The following is an 18,860-nucleotide window of genomic DNA, read 5'->3' as shown; positions in this document are numbered from 1 at the left end:
TTGATTTATGCTTGAGTGAGATCGAGGTCCTGATTGATTTATGCCATGATTGGCTTGATATAACGCTTGGGCTGAAGGAGCCCCTACGGAGTTTGCACACCTCCAGAGAACGAAGGTACCTACTAAGTGTGAGTGTCAAGTGCCGAGTGATTGGGAGGATTGAGTGATTGTGAAGACTGAGTGACTGTGAGGACTGAGTGACTGGGAGGACTGAGTGAATTGATACTCTGAGAGTATGCATATGGTTTTATTACTGAGTCGCATTGCATTTGACATGCACATGACATACAGGCATAGAGATGCATCTTTCCTCATGTTGTACGGTATCACGTCATTCATGACTTTTTACACATATTGATATGTGGTTATAGAGAGGTATTTCACACATGCTATCTAGAAAGAAAATGAAACATCATATTTACTTTTGAAAGGATTTTTGGGAAAAAGTTACAGTTTTCAAACTTACTCATAATTTTGACGATTTCGGTAAAGGATTTGGGCTTTTATTGGTATACTTGAAAAGTGGATCTGTTTTCGGAAAACTATGAAAAGGCTGAGCACTTTATCTCTGAGGTATTTCTTTATTTATTTGCTTTACACTATTATGAACTGCTATTGGTTATTGGTGTTGGACCTGACCTATGTTCCAGCTCGTCACTGCTTTCAACCTAAGGTTAGGTTTGTTTCTTTTTGAGTACATATGGTCGGTTGTACTCATACTATATTTTATGTACATTGCGTGCAGATTTCGGATGTCGATGTTGCTGTGTTCGACGGAAGCTGGATTGGAAGATGTACCTGCATCCCGGTTGTAGCTGCCTCTTGTTCATGGTAGCCTTAGATTATATAACTCTGTTTATGTACTTTTCAAATAAAAGATGTATTTATTTCCTATCAGTTTTGAAATCTCTAATCTTAGAAGCTCATGATTTGTACTACCAGTCCTTTGGAAATGTAATAGATCCATATAATTTATTCTATTTAATTGACTTGTTAACATTATTGAAATTGGATAGTTATTAGTTGGCTTACCTAGCGAGTTGGGTTAGATATCATCACGACTAGCGAATTTTGGGTCGTGACACTAAACTTAGTTTAGGTTCTTTTAAAAGGAAAAAAAAAGAAAAAAAAAGGAAAAAGAAGCCATGCATCTAATCTAAGAAAAAAAAGGGAAAAAGAAGCCATTTATCTAATCTAACAGATTTTGGATCAAAAGAAGAGTAAAATCCAGTTTCCCCCTAACCTTTTAAGGCTTGGGAAACTATATCCCCTTCATATTTTGAATGGGAACGACAACCCCCTTATACTCAAAAATCAGTTGGAAAAAAGTTATTATCATCAATAAAAATAAAAATTAAGAATAAACCCTCTTTTTGGAGGGACTGTTTTGGTGCTAGAATAAGTTTGGTGCTATATTCTGGTAATTAGTATAAATCACACTGTTTGCTTTTAAATTTTAAGTAAAAGCTTGACATACATTTGGGAAAAATTAGAGTCATCTGGAAACTCAACGAACTTTTCAAGGTGAGTAACCTTTTTCACTATTGCAATATAACGCCATATTAGTGGTTTTGTGCTTGTGCACAAGTTTCAAATTCTGTATATATTTATAATATATCCTTATTATAACATTATTTATCAGATTTTACGTTTAAAAAGGACAAAATACAAATACTAAAATACTACAATATGAATGGAGTTCATCAATCTTATCAATTGAGAAACCATAGATAATGCTCAACAGTAGTGAGGGTATTCTAATCTTTTTCAAAATCAACTTCTTGGTCAATATCTAATGAGCGGATACTACCCACCTTCTTCACTTAAGAATTTTTTTCATTATGTGTATTGATTTACAAGTGGGGTAGTTTTATCTGTTCAATTCATTATCTTTCTCTTCCTCAATTTCCATCGATGAATCCATATCCCTTCAATCCAACAGCAAGGAATTTCACATGAGAGCTTCACTTCTAGGCTTTTTTTTTGTCTATATCTTTCAGTATGTTCATTATTCATTATTTGGTGCTAGTTTGTTCATTCCCGGACTTATGGGAACAAAGCTGAGTACTCTTGCTACAGGACAAAAGTTCTAAGAGAGAGCTGAGATGTCCTTGAAATTTACTTCAGCTTTTGAGTACAAGGGGGTTATTGTTCCCATTCAAAAGGTAAAAGGGGTATAGTTTCTCAACCTTCAAAGGTTAAGGGGGCACATTGGATTTCATAAGGTGGTTGGGTTCCCATTCAAAATGTGAAAGTGGTATAGTTTCCCGAGTTCGGAATCGGAACCAAAATATAGTTCTTTTGGACTCAAAAAACAAAAATATGTGAACAAAAAATTTAGTGACCAAAATATATATAGCGTTTTTTGGAACCACGCTATATTTTAAAGGCCGTTTGACCAGTTAAGCATAACATTTTTTTAAAAAAAATGCTATAAGGAGACGATATATTTATATGTATAGCGTCTTTTGTTAAGACGCTATATATATAACGTCTTAACAAAAGACGCTATATTTTTCCGCTTAAATTAATTCAAATATAACATTTTTTGTTAAGACGCTATACTTAATTGGACAAACGGCCATTAAAGTATAGCGTGGTTCCTTATCAACGAAAAAAGCTTGAGTGGAGCCCATCCATCCCACAAAAAGTAAAGATTCTCGGTTTCACGTGCTAGCTAAGGCGTTATCTCGGACGTTGTTGCTTGTTTCGACTCAAAATCACAAAATCTTCGACTTTCTAAAAACCTTAAATTGAGGTATTTCAACTTAGTTTTTGTTAAAACTTGTATAAAAAATACATATTAGTTGTTTTATATGTGCTCTATGTTATTTTGTGATTGTTTTGTGATTTAACTAATTTATTATTTTTTTATCCGAACTATAGCATTAGTGTGCTAAATTTTTTTGTAAAATAGAGATATTGTTATTAGTTGTTAAAAAATATTAATTAGTTACTTTTTACTCTGGTATATGTAATTTCGTGATTATTTTGTGATTAAATTGATTTGTTATTTTTATCCAATTTAGATTATTAATTACTAGTAAACTAGATAAATTTTTACTTTAGTTCCCTATAGTGGTATTTTGTGGCCTAATCTAGTGCTCGTATTTGTAATTTAGTGACCTTTTAGCATAGTAAACCAAAATGTGAATATTTAATAATTAAATCTTGTATAGTTATAAAAATTATTTATTTATTTTAGTATAGTAAAAATAAGTCAATAACAAACAAACAAACATATAAAATAATAAAACTAATATATTAAATAATAAAACTAACATATTAAATAATAAAACTAACATATATAATAATAAACTAACATATAAAATAACAAACCTATTGAGCGAAAAATCGAAAAAAAATTCTCATCATGAACATAATAATTCAGGATACATTGGTGCTACTGGGCCTCAAATATTGTGTCCGAAACCAAAATGTGAATATTTAATAATTAAATCATGAATAGTAAAAAATATGTGAACAACTAACAAACATATAAATTAATAAAACTAACATATAAAATAGTAAAACTAACATATTAAAGTAACGTATAAAATATAAAATTATAATATTGAAAATGTATCAACCTAATTAACAACATAGTAAAAATATCGAATAAAATTTAATATTAAAGGTATTGCAATATATTAAAGCAGTGGAAAAGAAACAATAATGTAATTAATTTTGTTCAATTTACAGTAGTCGTCATGGAGGTTCCGTCTTTGCATCCCGGACCTGCCTCTCTAGAGCTACTACTGCTACATGTGTAGCATAGGTCTTCCTACATATGGGAGGTGGAGTTATTGGCCCAAACTTTACGTTTTAGGAGAATAGACGATGTGTGGGACTTTCTTAAGGACCGCCAACTCCATCCCCGTATAGTCAGACGCCTGCAGGATATGGATTTTTATAGGATCATTGAGATCGGCCGGCTGCAGCTGGATTGGTCGTTGATCACGGCTTTGATGGAGCGGTGATGACCTGAGACACACACATTCTATTTGCCCATTGGCGAGGCCACTATCACGCTGCAGGACGTGGAGGCTTGTATGGGCTGCCGGTTGATGGACTTGCTGTTGCAGCGGCTCACCGGTTTCCGGCTAGAGGATGAGACTGTATTGATTGGGGCTAGTCGTATTGCGTTGACGCCCATATGACTGCATTTGGAGGCCATACATGATGATATTACTCATGATACACCAGAGCTTCATATTAACCAGTACATGAGGTCATTGTTGCTGCTTATGTTTGGAGGCGTATTGTTCCCGAACACTTCGGGAAGTCTAGTCAGCTTGAGATTTCTTCATCATCTTGAGCGGCTAGATGATTTATATCAATAAAGTTGGGGTGCTCCTGTTCTTGGTTACTTGTACCGGCGAATGTACCAGGCATGCATGGGCACCCAGCGAGACGTTGCAGGATTTATGTCGCTGCTACAAGTGAAAACATAGTCAAATACTCTCTTCATTATAACATACATCATAAAAATATACCTTAAATTTTACGTCCAAATTTTATATTAGGTTTGAGCCTGGGGGCGATTCCTGCAGTTTCAGCCACCTCTACCACTCATAGTCAGGATGCACCACCTCCACCGTTTCTCCCTTTGGCTAGGAGGTGGGTTGAAAGGCGGGGACACAGACGCGAGTATGAGGCTCGACATAATCTCCCCTATTGCATAGATTTGTTAGATTTGCTAGAGGACGCGCAGGTAATTCTATACTTAAGTTTACTTGGCCTGCGTTTGGTATGTGTTTTGTATACTCACAGTTCCTATTTTTACGTAATAGTTCATTTGGAGGTCATACAACGACGAGCTAATAGCTGGTTTACCCAATTATTGCTCGACCGGGCGACTTATCTAGAGCTCTTTCGTCCCGTTGATATGTCTCGATATTATCGAGCATCATGCTACCGAGCGAGTCCTTCACCAGTTTAGTCGACCATAGCTTGTACCTCCAATGCCTCGCTTGGGTTAGGACACATTACCAGCGGGATGATTCTTCGAGGGTTGACCAGGTATATGAGGCATGGCTAGAGCTGCAGATTGAGGCTTGGGACCAGCGGTGTGACCTGATTCCTCCACCCCTCCACCGAGCTTATGGCTGGTGCGCATGAGTATATCAGCTGGTACCACAACATTACCCGACTTATCATTGGGAATCCCGTTCATCGCGCCGGCGGCCGGTTCGTTCCATATGCCGGGAGGCATGAGGCGCTGGTATATTATTTGGTATACTTAGTTAATAACGTTAACATTACCGTTTTGTAATTAATATTTTACATGTTATACAGGTTATTGGACTATATATGTTCCACCGTTGGGATTGCAGATGCAGTAGCATGCTGGCGAGGGAGCGACCACTTTTCACGACTATGGCCGTCATGTTACAAATTTGGCTGCCCGGACATTGCAGCGAGTCTGGGATGATGAGTGCTTAGCTTACAAGGCTGATTATATAGCGCCAGAGCAGTACTATCGTGGGCCAACAGTGCATCCTGAACATGGTCGAAGTGGCAGGGGTGTGCCACGAGGCGGGGGTGTGCCACGAGGTGAGGATGTCCCATGAGGTCGTGGGGGTCAGCGAGGAGGTGGTCCCCAACAATGGGGCATTGAGGCACCTATTGAGTATGTTGGAGTTGATCAGCTAGGTGACCACCCTGATTCTAGGGATGTGCCCTCATTTAGTCTAGGGCTTACTCCAGGGACCATTTATGGATATTACCGGCCGACAATGCATAAAACCATCAATTGCTGGTTTAAATGCCCAAAACACGTATCTGAATATATGTTCTGTTATACCCGCACTCCGCTCAAGCTTCCATTCAACAATAGTCCCGGGGTTAAAGTATTGCAATGCGGCGATATACTTGGGTAGAGATGCAAATGACTTGTCCTAGTCACCATAAACAATTTCAAATGTACGTTTGCGCCCAAGATATGCCTTTTATTTTGGTAATGCTACACCCATATTCCTGGTAGACGGATGTAATATACTCTTTGATCTTGTACTTTATAGACGCTTCAATGTGCGGAATCGAGACAAGAGAAATCAAGTCAACATCCAAGTTGAAGTGATTCCCACTGAATGTGTCCATTTCAAAATTGTGGGTGCTAATGTATTTACCTACTTTCCACATATTCGCTTTATTCTTTATCGCACGCAGCATCCAATTACAACATGTAAACCATCTACAACAAACAACCTTGTATACATCCGAAGATGACTCTCATACCATCATCTCACGACACTCTTTTATGCTGTACATTTTCACTGTCCTGCTTAGGCGCGCCTTATCAGGAAAAAGCATGCCCTTTGATAGCTCGTTGGTCTAGATTCATCCCACATTGCTGTCCGAATTTTGTCAATATCCCTTGTGAGGGCATCCACATCTGGCGTACTTGGAAAATGATCAAGGTAGGGAATATGCCTTGAATGAAACGACACATGGGACTCGTACACTCTTGGTCTAACTGGAGGTGGAGCATGCTCCCTCGTCAAATCAGGTTCGACATTCTCTTCCTCCTCATCATCACCCTCGTCAGGGAATGGTGTGTCATCTCCAGACTCATCGACATTGTTGCCATAATCACTATTCTCTTCCTGACTCTGCGCATTTGCCAGATCCCGAGTAAATACGTCGTCTTCGGGCAATTGAGCGAGGACAGGACCATCAAGTTGCTCGTTTTCACTATACAACCAAAGAAATAATGAGTTACTAAAATTGGTCCAAACAATACATATAACTTTATATATTCACTTACAAATCTTAGTGTGTTGATAAAGATGTACTGTGTTTTATTTACATATCTCATATGTTATTTATTAGTGATCATCTATGTAAATTTGTAATAGGCTAGAAAACCAAATCTTTCAAAATCGGCTTTGACTTGCCAATTGCCATCACGGGTGATAAATTACTTTTCGAGTTTGTAATTAAAAAAATTATTTCTCAACAATATCTAAGTGCAGTTAATAAAATCTATTGACCAAATATTTTAATGTATGAATAATTTATGCAAGAGTTGTTATACCTTTAGGGGTCGTCTGGTAGGGTATATAAAAATAATATTGAATAAGGTGTATTAGAAATGAGGGATTAGTAATGTTGAAATTAATTATGTTAAGATTATTTCTTATCGACTGTTTTATTTAGGGATTGTTTGGTAGGGTATATAAAAATATGCATTGCACAATTTTTTTAAATTAATTATTTACAAAAATATCATCCACATTCTTTACAAAAAAAATTAGGAAGGATCTTGAAAATGTTTTAAAAGGGCAATTATGTCTTTATGTTTGTTCATGTATTAAAAGTTATAGTATTGTTAATGCCATGATTTGCTATGTATACGAATAGTACTAAATCGACTCCATAATTAATATATATATATATATATGTTATACTCAAATTTAAAAATATTATCAAACAAGGAATTAATAATACTAACGATAATAGATATATTATTTTTGCCTAATACAATCTACCAAACGACCCCGTGATGCTTGTGAGTTGTGGGCAAGAAGACAGTTAGATAAGCACGAGAAGAATCTTGAAATCTCATTAAATTAAAGACATTATTGGTAAGACTTAGACATTCTATATATATAATCCAACATATACAATATAGTATCAAACTAAAGAGCAAGTCAATTAGTCAATAATAACAGAAAAGAAGAAATGAGTCACATGCAATGGTGACCTTTAAAAAAATTAAAATTTGTTTAATTGTTGATTGGGGGCTCAATGAACGTACAGTCAGCTCCATTGAAGCAAACAGATTCAAGTGCAATAATAATAACAGCCAAATGACCATAGTAGTAGTCAAATTTTGTGATCCATAACAAATGTAATTTTAGGGTGTTTGGTACGAATTTTTTCATGTTTGGTTGGCTTAAATATTTTAAAAAATATTTTTTTTATAAACTCATTTTCTTCCGATTGAGGGAAAATGGTTTTCTTCTCCAAAACCATTTCTCAACCTTTCCCACCCTCACCCATCCACCCCACACCTACCCACCCCACCCCCTCTCTCCAATAAGGCCTTTTATTTTTTTTTTCAAATTTCAGTTTTTTTCCGTCACCATCCACCCTGCTATCCCCTCCTCGCGCACAATTTTTTTTTTTTTTTTTTTGTATTTTCAAATTTCTATTTTTTCGTTTTTTCTGCACCCCCCCACCCCCGGGATTTTTTTTTTTTTTTTTTTTATACTTTCAGTTTTAGTTTTTTCATCTTTGGGTTTTCAGGTTCGAAATTTACAAGTTCCAAAGTTATGAGTTCGGAGGTTTATCTGTTTGGAAGTTTACAGGTTTAGAAATTATAAAGTTTAAGAGTTCGAAAGTTCGCGGTTTCGAAAGTTTAGTTGTTCGGAATTTTATGAAATTTGAGGGTTCCGGAAGGTTGTTGGTTCGAAAGTTTATGGCTTCATGTTTATTGTATCTAAACTATTTATGAATACTCTTGAAAAGTTATTTTCCTTAATTTGTGTACCAAACACCGAAAAATGAATAGGATTACTACTGTTTGGAAGTTTTCTTGGAAAACATTTTCCACAAAAAACATTTTCTGTTATACCAAACAAACCCTTAATCATATGGGTTTTTCGGTTATAAAGATCGATAAAATATAGTACATGACATCGATAAATAAATCATGAAAGATCTTTATAGAAGTGTTTTTTTCTATTAAATTTGTGAATAATCATAAGAGATCATTTTTTTCATCAGTTGGATATGAGACAAAATTTAATTCTCTGAAAAGGAAATTATGTGAAAAAAGAGTTTAATGCTCAATATGTATGTGATATATTATTATTCATCACACACATATATATATATACTTAATAATAATAATAATAATATATTGTTAGTATTGTAACATTGTACGATATTTTTTGAGGATAACATTATACAATTGACAAACCAAAGGTGGAATAAAAAAGAAGGGAAGATAAAGAAACAAACCTAATCTTCTCTTGGACTTTTGTAGGGAGATTTGCATTCATAGTCTAATACAATACATTATTTTAATTATATGATTTTTCTACAGAAAATCAGTAGCAAATAATATAAAAATCTATAAATAAAACAAAAGATCCATCATTTTCTATTTAAATTATAATTGGGCATGAGAAATTATTTCGTCCTTTTTTCACCTATAATAAGCAATGCCTGACGCTGTCCATAACACTATTGGAAAAATGACATGGTAGTCAGTTTTGAGTGTGCTATTGTTTAAAATATATTTACAGTTATAGTGTATTTAAAACTCAAATTTTAGAACACAACGTACTGAAGTTTAAATTTCAGGATATTGTGTATTAAAATTTGAAAATTATGTCCAAAAATTTAAATTTTATGTTATATTTTTTAAATTAGCGGTTCAAAAATTTAGAACACTTATAGCTTGTTTGGCCAAGAGCTCCTTCAATTCTTAAAAAAAATTTATTTAAAAAAATATTTTTTTTTAAAAGTTGAAGTGTTTGGCCAAGCTTTTGGAAGAAAAAAAAAATACTTTTGAGGAGAAATAGAAACAGTTTTGAAGAAATAGGAAAAAATAGGTTCTCTCCAAAAACACTTTTTTGAAAAGTACTTTCGACAAAAATACACTTAAAAACAGTTTTTTAAAATTTTGGTCAAGCACTAATTATTGCTTGAAAGTACTTTTCAAATTAATTGATCAAATACAAACAACTTCGTACCAAAAGTACTTTTGACAAAAGCACTATTCAGAAAAAGCACTTCTCAAAATAAGCTAATTTTTACCGACCAAATAGGCTATTAGTCCTCGATTTCAAGTTATCATCTTAAAAAATTAGGACATGTCCTGAATTTCAAAATACAGGATACTAATTAATTGGACAAATTGACTAATCTTTAAATGTAGGAGGACTAATTTTGATGGAATATATTTTTACTTTTGACTTGTGACTGTTAAGGTTAAGTTACTTAAGAAAACTATTCCACTAATCAACGATGATTATGGATCTCAGATCTCTCTCTCTCTCGCACTAATTTTCTGATAATATAGGCGTCTGTGTCTCTCTCTTTCCATCAGCACTTCACTCTCTTGTAATTTTCTCTGTTTTCCCTCTCCACATGCTGATTTTAAAAAAACATGCTGACCCTCTTCTTCATTATGCCAAGTCTTCATAGGTTCAAATATCCAATACATATATATGCAGAAATATAGGAGAAATGGCGGCACTGAGAGATGCCTCTAGAGAGATAAATATAGTTGTATTTCTATTAGCTATGTTCAGAAAAGGGTTCTTGAAAATCAAAAGTGAAGATTAGGTTCTTGGGTGCATTTTTTTAAAAAGTAAATTACTCAATTATTATGAACGATTAGATTTTGTGGATTGGTTTAAGTTTTCTTGTGATTATATGAGTTGGGTATAGTGTAGAATTTGCTTTATGTTGGAATGAGCAGAGCAAAATTGGAACTTTTCTGGGAAGTTCAATTCTTGGGCTATTGGAGTTTTGGATAGTAAAGTTGCTATTTTGGGAAAAGCCAAATTTCAGTCTTGTGATTATACGGGTTGGGTATAGTGAAATTTTTCTTTATGTTGGAATGAGCAGAGAAAAATTGGAACCTTTCTGGGAAATTCAATTGTTGGACTATTGGAGTTTTGGATAGTAAAGTTGCTATTTTGGGAAGGAAAAAAAACAAGTTGGCAAAAATGATATCTTCAGGGACAAATTTGGTGATGACTGTGATTGGATTTGCAGTTAGTACCATGTTCATAGTATTTGTGTGCACTAGGCTAATTTGTGCAAGAATTCAATTGAACGCGAGACGGCGCTCTTTTGCATATGCTTCTAGATCTGATCTTAGCATTGTAAGCACTTGTTTCATTACTGATTTAGTAGTATGGTGTTTTCTTTCTTTATACAGTTTCAACATCTCATTGCTTTATTGTAGTGCTATTTTCTTGTTTGTTTTTTCTACATTTACATTGGGTAGTTCGAAATACAAGTATTTGAAGTTGAAGTTGAAAAAAGAGTATTGTGAAAATGTGTTCACATAGAATTTCACTTGGAAAAAAAGATTTAAGTTTGCGAGTGAAATATTCCTCAAGCCATCTTCTGCAATTTCAAATTCCCTATTTCAAGTTGAAGTTGAAATAATGGACAAAATTGTAAGCACACGCGTTGATTTGCTAATAATAATATATTAATATGCATGTCCAAACGCCTACTTAAGTATATGATCATGACTGCAGTTTTGATTGGTTGAGTAGTCTAGATGGTGCATAGTACCTACTCAATTTATGTTGGCCACTTAGGACTTTGATGTGTAGTTTGTTAAAGAGGTTTTGTGGACATTTCAGATGCTTTTCTATGACTTGTCATATTCTTCATGTACGACCTTTCAAACGAACATCAATTTGTCTTGATGATGCTTTTTACTTTGTGCTTGTAGCTGTAAGTCTTATTCCCCTCACTTCACATCCTTTATCTCACAACCTTAACTAAATTTAGTTGTACTTGATCAGTAACTGTACTAAAACAGTACCCTTTCAGTCACTATTTTGCTTGGATTCTTCTTTATTAACGGAAGCAGCACAATTTTATCACTTGAATCACTGATCATGTTTTTTGGTTAATAATAGTATATGTTTACCTTGTACAGTTGGAGCGTGGTTTACATGGCCTCGAGCCTCTTGCTGTTGCCAACTTCCCGACGAAGAAGTACGGCGATGTGTTTTTTACCTCTGCAGAAGATGCTCAGTAAGTTGATATTTGCTTCAACTTCTACATATTATGTAAGGTTAAGATAACTAGCACTTTGTTCTAGTTGATGGTTCTTGACTTCTTCATAAGATGGACTAATTTTATCTTGATCGCACAAAGCAAATTTATTTTTTGTTGAAAGAAGGAATGAAAAATAGGATTGCATATAAAACAAAAAAGAAAAAGAAGTTGAATTAGGATTATGAATATGTGTTCAGATTGTGTTGTACTTTTTCAACGTTTATACATCTGTTAATCCCATACGGTTAAATTTTAATATGATGTTGGAATGATGTGTATTTGGGAACCTGATACATCTGAAGAATGACATCATTAAGTCAGTAATTGCCTGCATTTGTGGAGGGATAATGTGGAGGTTCTTTACAATTTTGATGGGAATCTTGTTATCCATTTAAAGAACGTTTGGAGCAAGAAAAAGTGTCTGCTGAGTGCTAACATAATTTTGTGTGCTCGGATAAGGATGCTGACAGCTATGTGTATTTTGTGTTAGTTGCATCGATGTTTTAAATATGTAGCTAGTTACATTAATTCAGCCTTGACAACATTGTTGAAGATGTCTGAAGATCTAGTGTTGTGGCATACCTGGGGCTACTAAACACTATGTGTGTAGTTCAACCACCAGTGGAGTCTGCGTGTGGTGAAGAAAGTCAGGTTAGACATGAACTGCTACTTGTAGCTCGTATTGGGAGATGGTATGTTGGAGATGGAACCCAACATATTACATATGTCATTCTATGTAAAAATTTGTATGACAATTATAGCTTGCCCCTAATTTAAGTTTGTATGTTCTTTTCATAAGTTCTTACTTTGTTTAACAACTGAGAATAGCATTCATGGTGAGTGTTAGTATGTGCACCTGCTCTGCAAAGTGAATTACTTCTGGAGAAACTAAATCAGATTTAGTTTCAAATTTGAAATTTTTCGAGTCATTTGGGGTAAAGCGATCAGGAAAACTAGTTAAAGATCAAGAGAAGAAGGCATTCTTGGTTGAGAGAATTGTTATACCGGTGTTCCTTTGTATTCAGTTACATTCGCTCTGCCTGTTGCTTTCCTTGTGCTGCGTCCTCCAGTTACAGGAGAACAAACAACCAACACTAGGTCTACATGGCATTATAATATGACCGAATTATGCTAGAGATTGGGTTAAAAAGTGAGAGCCTAAGATCACATAGATTTCCTGTATATTGAAAATTATGATTAGCTACATTTGTCATTTTATCCTGACCCTTTAGATCTGCCTGGTTTATGATACATTCATACAAACGTCTGAGTTTTGGATATTGCCTTGTTTTGCTTATGAAGACCTTCAATAAGAGCAAAGGTGTTTGGATATTTGTTCAAGGACAAATCCAAGATTGTAAGTCAATCGGTCGGAGTATCAATAAACCCATTACTATATGAACTTCACACACACATACGTAGGCGGATCCATATTTGAATTTAAAGGGTTCAGATTTTAAGTTTTTTAGCATTGCACATTGTTAAAATTATGGGTTCAGATCTAATATTTGTTGAAATTTTAGTAGGTTTTTACATATAAATTTATATTCCATGTCGAAAGTTATGTGTTCAGTTGAACCCGTATCGGAAAGACTACATTTGCCCCTGCACACACACACACACACACACATATATATATAGTAAAAATATTTTAACTGTATATATGTATCGGTCGAGCTGAAGGTTACATCCTCACCTGCTCAATTTTGTAGACTTGCGACTGCATTTGTTTTCCTTTTGCATAAGCTCTGAAAATCGCAGTTTCTACCTTTTCCTCTATGTTTCAGTGTGATGCTTCCCAGCTGCCTCCCTTCCGGAAAGGGAGAAGTACTATAGATTTCACTGTGCACATATGTTTGTATTTCTAGATGAAAGCCTGGAGTGATTGCATTTTACCTATATAAATATCTCAGATTTTCCTTTTACTGATAAAATAAATAAAAAAATGTTAGAATTCCCTTTTTGCATTCTTTTTTCTTTTTTCTTTCATGTGGTATTACAATTCCTTGTCAACTGGTATAGTGGTTCACCTTCAATATCATCAGTTTCCTCTGAATTAAAGGTGAAATATTTCCGTTCACTCTCCATGTCTCTAAAACACTACTTATCCTGGATTATCGCAGGCAGTAACCATAATATGTTACGGTAATGAGAAAAAGTTCACTGCTTTGATGTCTTGGTTAAAATGCAATCGTTTTGGCTATTAAGGCTTTGCTCATCTGAAACTTGTCCAGACTAATCAATAGGCTTCTTTTTTTTTTGTCGGGGGGGGGGGGGGGGAAGGTCCTTTTGTTACTTCTTAAGTCACGTGAAGTCCATTTGCTGTTCTTGTTCAATCCTGTGTTTAGAGCCTCATAACTTTGAGGCATTAGGTTTTGAAGAATATAGAAGCAGGTTAGCGTTGGGTTAAAAGCATCATATATACTTGCCTTTATAATCAGAGAATCTAACTGCTTGGTAGGAAAGAATTGACTGGAAACCATTTATTGATGACTTTTAGACTATAATGAAGTCATGAACAAAGCATTAGATAGTCTCTATAGAGAGGGAAGAGAAGAGATTTGATCAGAGATGTCCAGAGGGAGTAAGTCCAACTTTCTTGGTTCTGTGTTGGGCCTGTTGGTCATAGAAACTCTAATTAGATTAATGAAAAGCCTAAGTATTATTTATTGCGAGGGAGATACAAGATTAGAAATTCCATTTTGAATTGGGTGCCAAAAGATGTCTCTTTAAAACTGTATCCATGTTTCTCCTAAATGTCGCATAATCATCATCATCATTCATTGTACAGGAGAAATGGCCTTTTTTTCTGGTGATAATTGTTGGAAAATATATCACGAATTGTGCATGTAATGTTGTCTATGTAGTACAGTCGTCTGTAAAATTGTCCCAGTGTTTTCATGTTAAATACTATGACTGACATAGATAGGATACATATTTGACATGCATGTGACCATAGTTGAATTTTTATCATTGTTAATACGCTGAACGAACGTGGTTAAACATATTGTGTACATCCGATGTTGAAGTGGCACCTAAAGGGATAGCACTTAACGCCTTTCCCTTAAGTTGAGATCTTTGCTTGAATTATTATATTTTTTATGGTCACTGTATCTTGTGTGTTATAGTTCAGAAATTTTGTAGCTTGTGAATATTGCAAAATTCAATGAGACATAGCTTGTCACGTTAACATAACCATTTACCTTATAACTTCCTTTCCATCTTTGTAGATGCATAGTCTGCCTTGCCGACTATCAGGAGCAGGACACGTTACGTATTATGCCATTATGTGGGCATTCCTTCCATGCAACATGTATCGACATATGGTTTCAGCAGCACTCCACGTGCCCAGTTTGTCGAATTTCTCTACGTGAGACTCCTGAAAAAAAGCGATTTATGCAACCTTTGTTTAGTTCAGCTATCCGATCTCACTATGCAATGGACTCCCTTAATCTTAGTTCAAACGGTTGTCTATCATCTGGGCAGAGGCATTCTCCAATATTGCATGACAGCCTGAGAACGGACTCCACCACAGACGCTCACTGTCCACCTGAGGGTGTTAGAATGGTAGTCAGAGAGAACGATGTTATTTTGAACGAGGATACTCTGAACGCGAAACACTCAGAAAACAAACAAGTTGAGAGCCCATCAAATGCATAAGCTGTTAAGTCAAGACTGCAGATTTCTAAATTGACAGAGATTGTAGGACTTCACAATGTAGGTATCGTGTTCATTCTGTTACCCCATTACCCAGATTTTGATTTGGTAGATAACTTACTGCTCGTGCCTCGTAGCCTTTGGTAAATATAGCAAGGCAATGTTTCTTTTATTATTTTTTCTCCTTATCTTCTTCCTTTAAATACTTCACAGTAGCCAGGATTAGTAGCATTTTATAGTCACGATAAACTTGGTTATGCTTCAATTTTCAAGCTTGAAGGTGGTGATAGTTGTGTCGAACGATTAGTTCAGCTCCTTGCTGCACAATGACACTTACATATGAGTGTAGTAGACAAGATTGTATCGACATATTCTATGTGTTATTTCACTTGAACCTGTTAGTTCTTAGTTCTTTAAGTACTATGTTTTCGCCACAACTCTGTATGAAGCGTATGAGAAATCACACTTTTTAATAGACCATGTTATTAGGAGAAATACTAGGGGTCGTTTGGTTAGGAAACAAGTTATCCCAGGATTAATTATTACGGGATTGGCGATCCCGAAATTATTATTCCACTCTTCCATAGGGATAAAGAAACACTATAATTCTGGGATTACTAATCTCGAGATTAGTTATACTGCGATTTTATCCCAACCAAATGTGACATAAACTCATAAATTTAATCTCGTGATTAATAATCCCTTCTCCCGTACCAAACGAGCCCATAGGTAAGTGGTAGCTATTCTAGCAAGTCTTTTGTGGAGGTGTAGCACTAGGCTAGTAACTTATTATACTAGTCTCGGTTCCTTAAGGTTGTACGAACTGTAATAGTAGTTGAGAAACCTCCGGTCCCGAGTTGGCTTAAGCCATGCCTTTAGTAAAGAATTCTCGCCACCTCACATGTTCAAGGGCACTGGTCTCACACGTCCACTATCCCATGGACTATGGTGTACTTTTCAAGTTACCAAGTCATCTTTTGTATAAATATTTATATACGTTGGTTTAAAATGATATGATTGTATAAATAAATTCTTTTCTTTCACGGTTGGGCATAACTCTAAGATTCATGTGTACATCGTACCTCTTTCGCAAGTCCAATTGGAGTCAACTTTGTGATTTAAATCGATTTAGCGTAGTTCTCATGATGCAGTACTTTGATCGAGAGGATATATAGAAAAAAATTTCCTTACCTTTTTTACATTATGTACCTTTTCGTCCTTTTTAACTTTTCATACGTGGACATTTTAAAGGCATATGTGGAACTAGTAACTTGAAAAATAAGGCAACTAACTTTTTTTAAACAAGTTAAATCTATTTATTATTAAAAAGAAAGAAGCCATCCATGAGAATTTGCCCGAGTGTTGCTTTAATAAAATGCCCTGTGGCAATTTTAGGACAAATTAGTTAAAATTAGGTTGTTTTTTGAATTTGAATTTCAAAATATTGAAATAACTATCTTTTCACATTTTTAAAAATTAACTTATCAACAACGACTAATTTTAGGAAGTTACCAAGAAGTAATAAAATTGGAATTTTTACACCCTATAGAAAACCTTAGTACCCTATTTATTTTAAATAAATACCATTTTAAAATATTACATCCTATAGATACCTTTTATACTTTATAGCCAAATATCTAATTATAGTTACATCCTACATTTAAAACACCATATATGCTAAATAATATTTCTCTCTCCTTTTTAGTCTTTTCTCTCACATAATCACAGTAAAATTGACTAACCACGTTCTCTCTCTCTCTTTTTGCATACACTTTACTCTTTCTCCCTCAACCCACGATTCATACCTCTTTTCCCACCAAATTCTCTAGTTCTCCTCCATTATCACTCCATTATCTTGACCATCGCAGATCCACGGACTTTTCACCTTGTTTGATACAGATCACGATGGGAAGATCAGCAAGGACGATTTGATCGCCTGTTTAAGAAGATATCCTTTGTTGATTGCCCTTTTCTCACCTTGTTTATTGCAACAAACTTGCCCATAGCTGGTCTATAGTATGGAGAAGTGAACTAAGTTGATGGACATAGGCACCATTAATGGTAGAGAATCCTTTTTTGGCCTTCTACTAGTGTTGTGAACTACTAATATATCTCAGATGTGTTAGGGAGCTGACCAGCCGGAATTAATGGCTGGCCGCCGGCCGGCGAAGCCATAAGGCTGTTTCTCTCTCTAGATCGCCCAAATCGACTATTTGTATTCAGTTGTATTCAAATGTATATTTCAGCTGTATTCACATGTATTCAGTAGCATTCATTTATATATTCACATGTATTCAAGAGTTTTATTCAGCTGTATTCAGTTGTATTTTGTTGTATTCAAGTGTTTTATTCAGATGAATTAAGTTGTATTTTGTTGTATTCAACTGTATACAGTTCTACTCAACTGTATTATTCATATGTATTTCTCTTTATTCAGCTATAATCTTTATTATGTATCTTTCAAATACAGATTAATGAGGGATCGTTTTAGTCCGTTGAGTTAAATTAGGAGAATATCATGTGATTTGATTTCCTTCCGTTTTTAACCAGTTTAACCTTCCAGATTTTGCGCAGATACGTTACTGTATTTAACGTTAATGTCGCTTGAATACAGCTAAATACATGTCAAACTTAGCTGGAATTCCAGTTTTTACGCCTATTTTTTTGGTTGTATTAATGAATACAACAGCTTAAATACATGAAATACATTGTATAAAAACATAAAAGGTATCTATAACACGTAATATAACAAATGATATCTATAAATGGCTAATTAGACCTAAAAGATGGTGCTTTATGAAAAATTCTCAATAAAATTTGGTGAAAATAGCATGGGCTAGCGTTTTCGGACTGTAATGAAAAAATAGCAAGCATTTGCAAAGTCATTGAAAAATAGCCACTATTTTGCTGTAACACGGAAAGATCCAACATAATATACTGGAGATTGATGCATCTGTGTATGAATTTCCAGCATATTATGCTGGTACTCCAATACACGAAAAGTTCCAACATAATATACTAGAGATTGGAGTACTTGTGTATGAACTTCCAGCATATTATGCTGGACCAGTATATTATACTGGATCTCCAGTATATTATTCTGGAAGTCCAGTACATTATACTGAAACATTTGTATATTATGCTGGAACTCCAGTATATTATACCAGAACCCCAATATATTATACTAGAATATTATCAGGATTTTGAACAGTGTTTTCGTCCAGATTTAACTTTACATGAAAACTGGCTAAATTTCGATTAAGTATTGAAACTGTGGTCCAATTACCACTTGTAAATCTGGCTATTTTTGAATTTCGGAACGATTGTGTGCATACTCTAATGATGATAATTAGTTTATTTTTTCAATTTGAATTTAAAAATAATGAAATATCAAATTTATTACATTCTGTGAAAATTAAGTTACCAACAAAGTCCAATAA

General features: G+C 34.7%; 1 protein-coding gene across 1 annotated transcript; it reads left to right on the top strand.

Moving 5' to 3' along the window:
• The first annotated feature begins 9,963 nt into the window (after window positions 1–9,963).
• On the top strand, window positions 9,964–15,720 carry LOC107826831 (RING-H2 finger protein ATL38). The gene is made up of 3 exons (XM_016653862.2): window positions 9,964–10,847; window positions 11,642–11,739; window positions 14,994–15,720. Exons 1-3 carry the CDS (start codon window positions 10,689–10,691, stop codon window positions 15,421–15,423), a joined length of 687 nt encoding a protein of 228 aa, XP_016509348.1. The 5' UTR covers window positions 9,964–10,688; the 3' UTR covers window positions 15,424–15,720.
• Window positions 15,721–18,860: the final 3,140 nt, after the last annotated feature.

This window comes from Nicotiana tabacum, chromosome 11, assembly GCF_000715075.1.
Source record: "Nicotiana tabacum cultivar K326 chromosome 11, ASM71507v2, whole genome shotgun sequence".
NCBI lineage: Eukaryota > Viridiplantae > Streptophyta > Magnoliopsida > Solanales > Solanaceae > Nicotiana > Nicotiana tabacum.
Note: the sequence above shows the minus strand (reverse complement) of the source record. Positions and strands in the feature narration are given on the sequence as shown.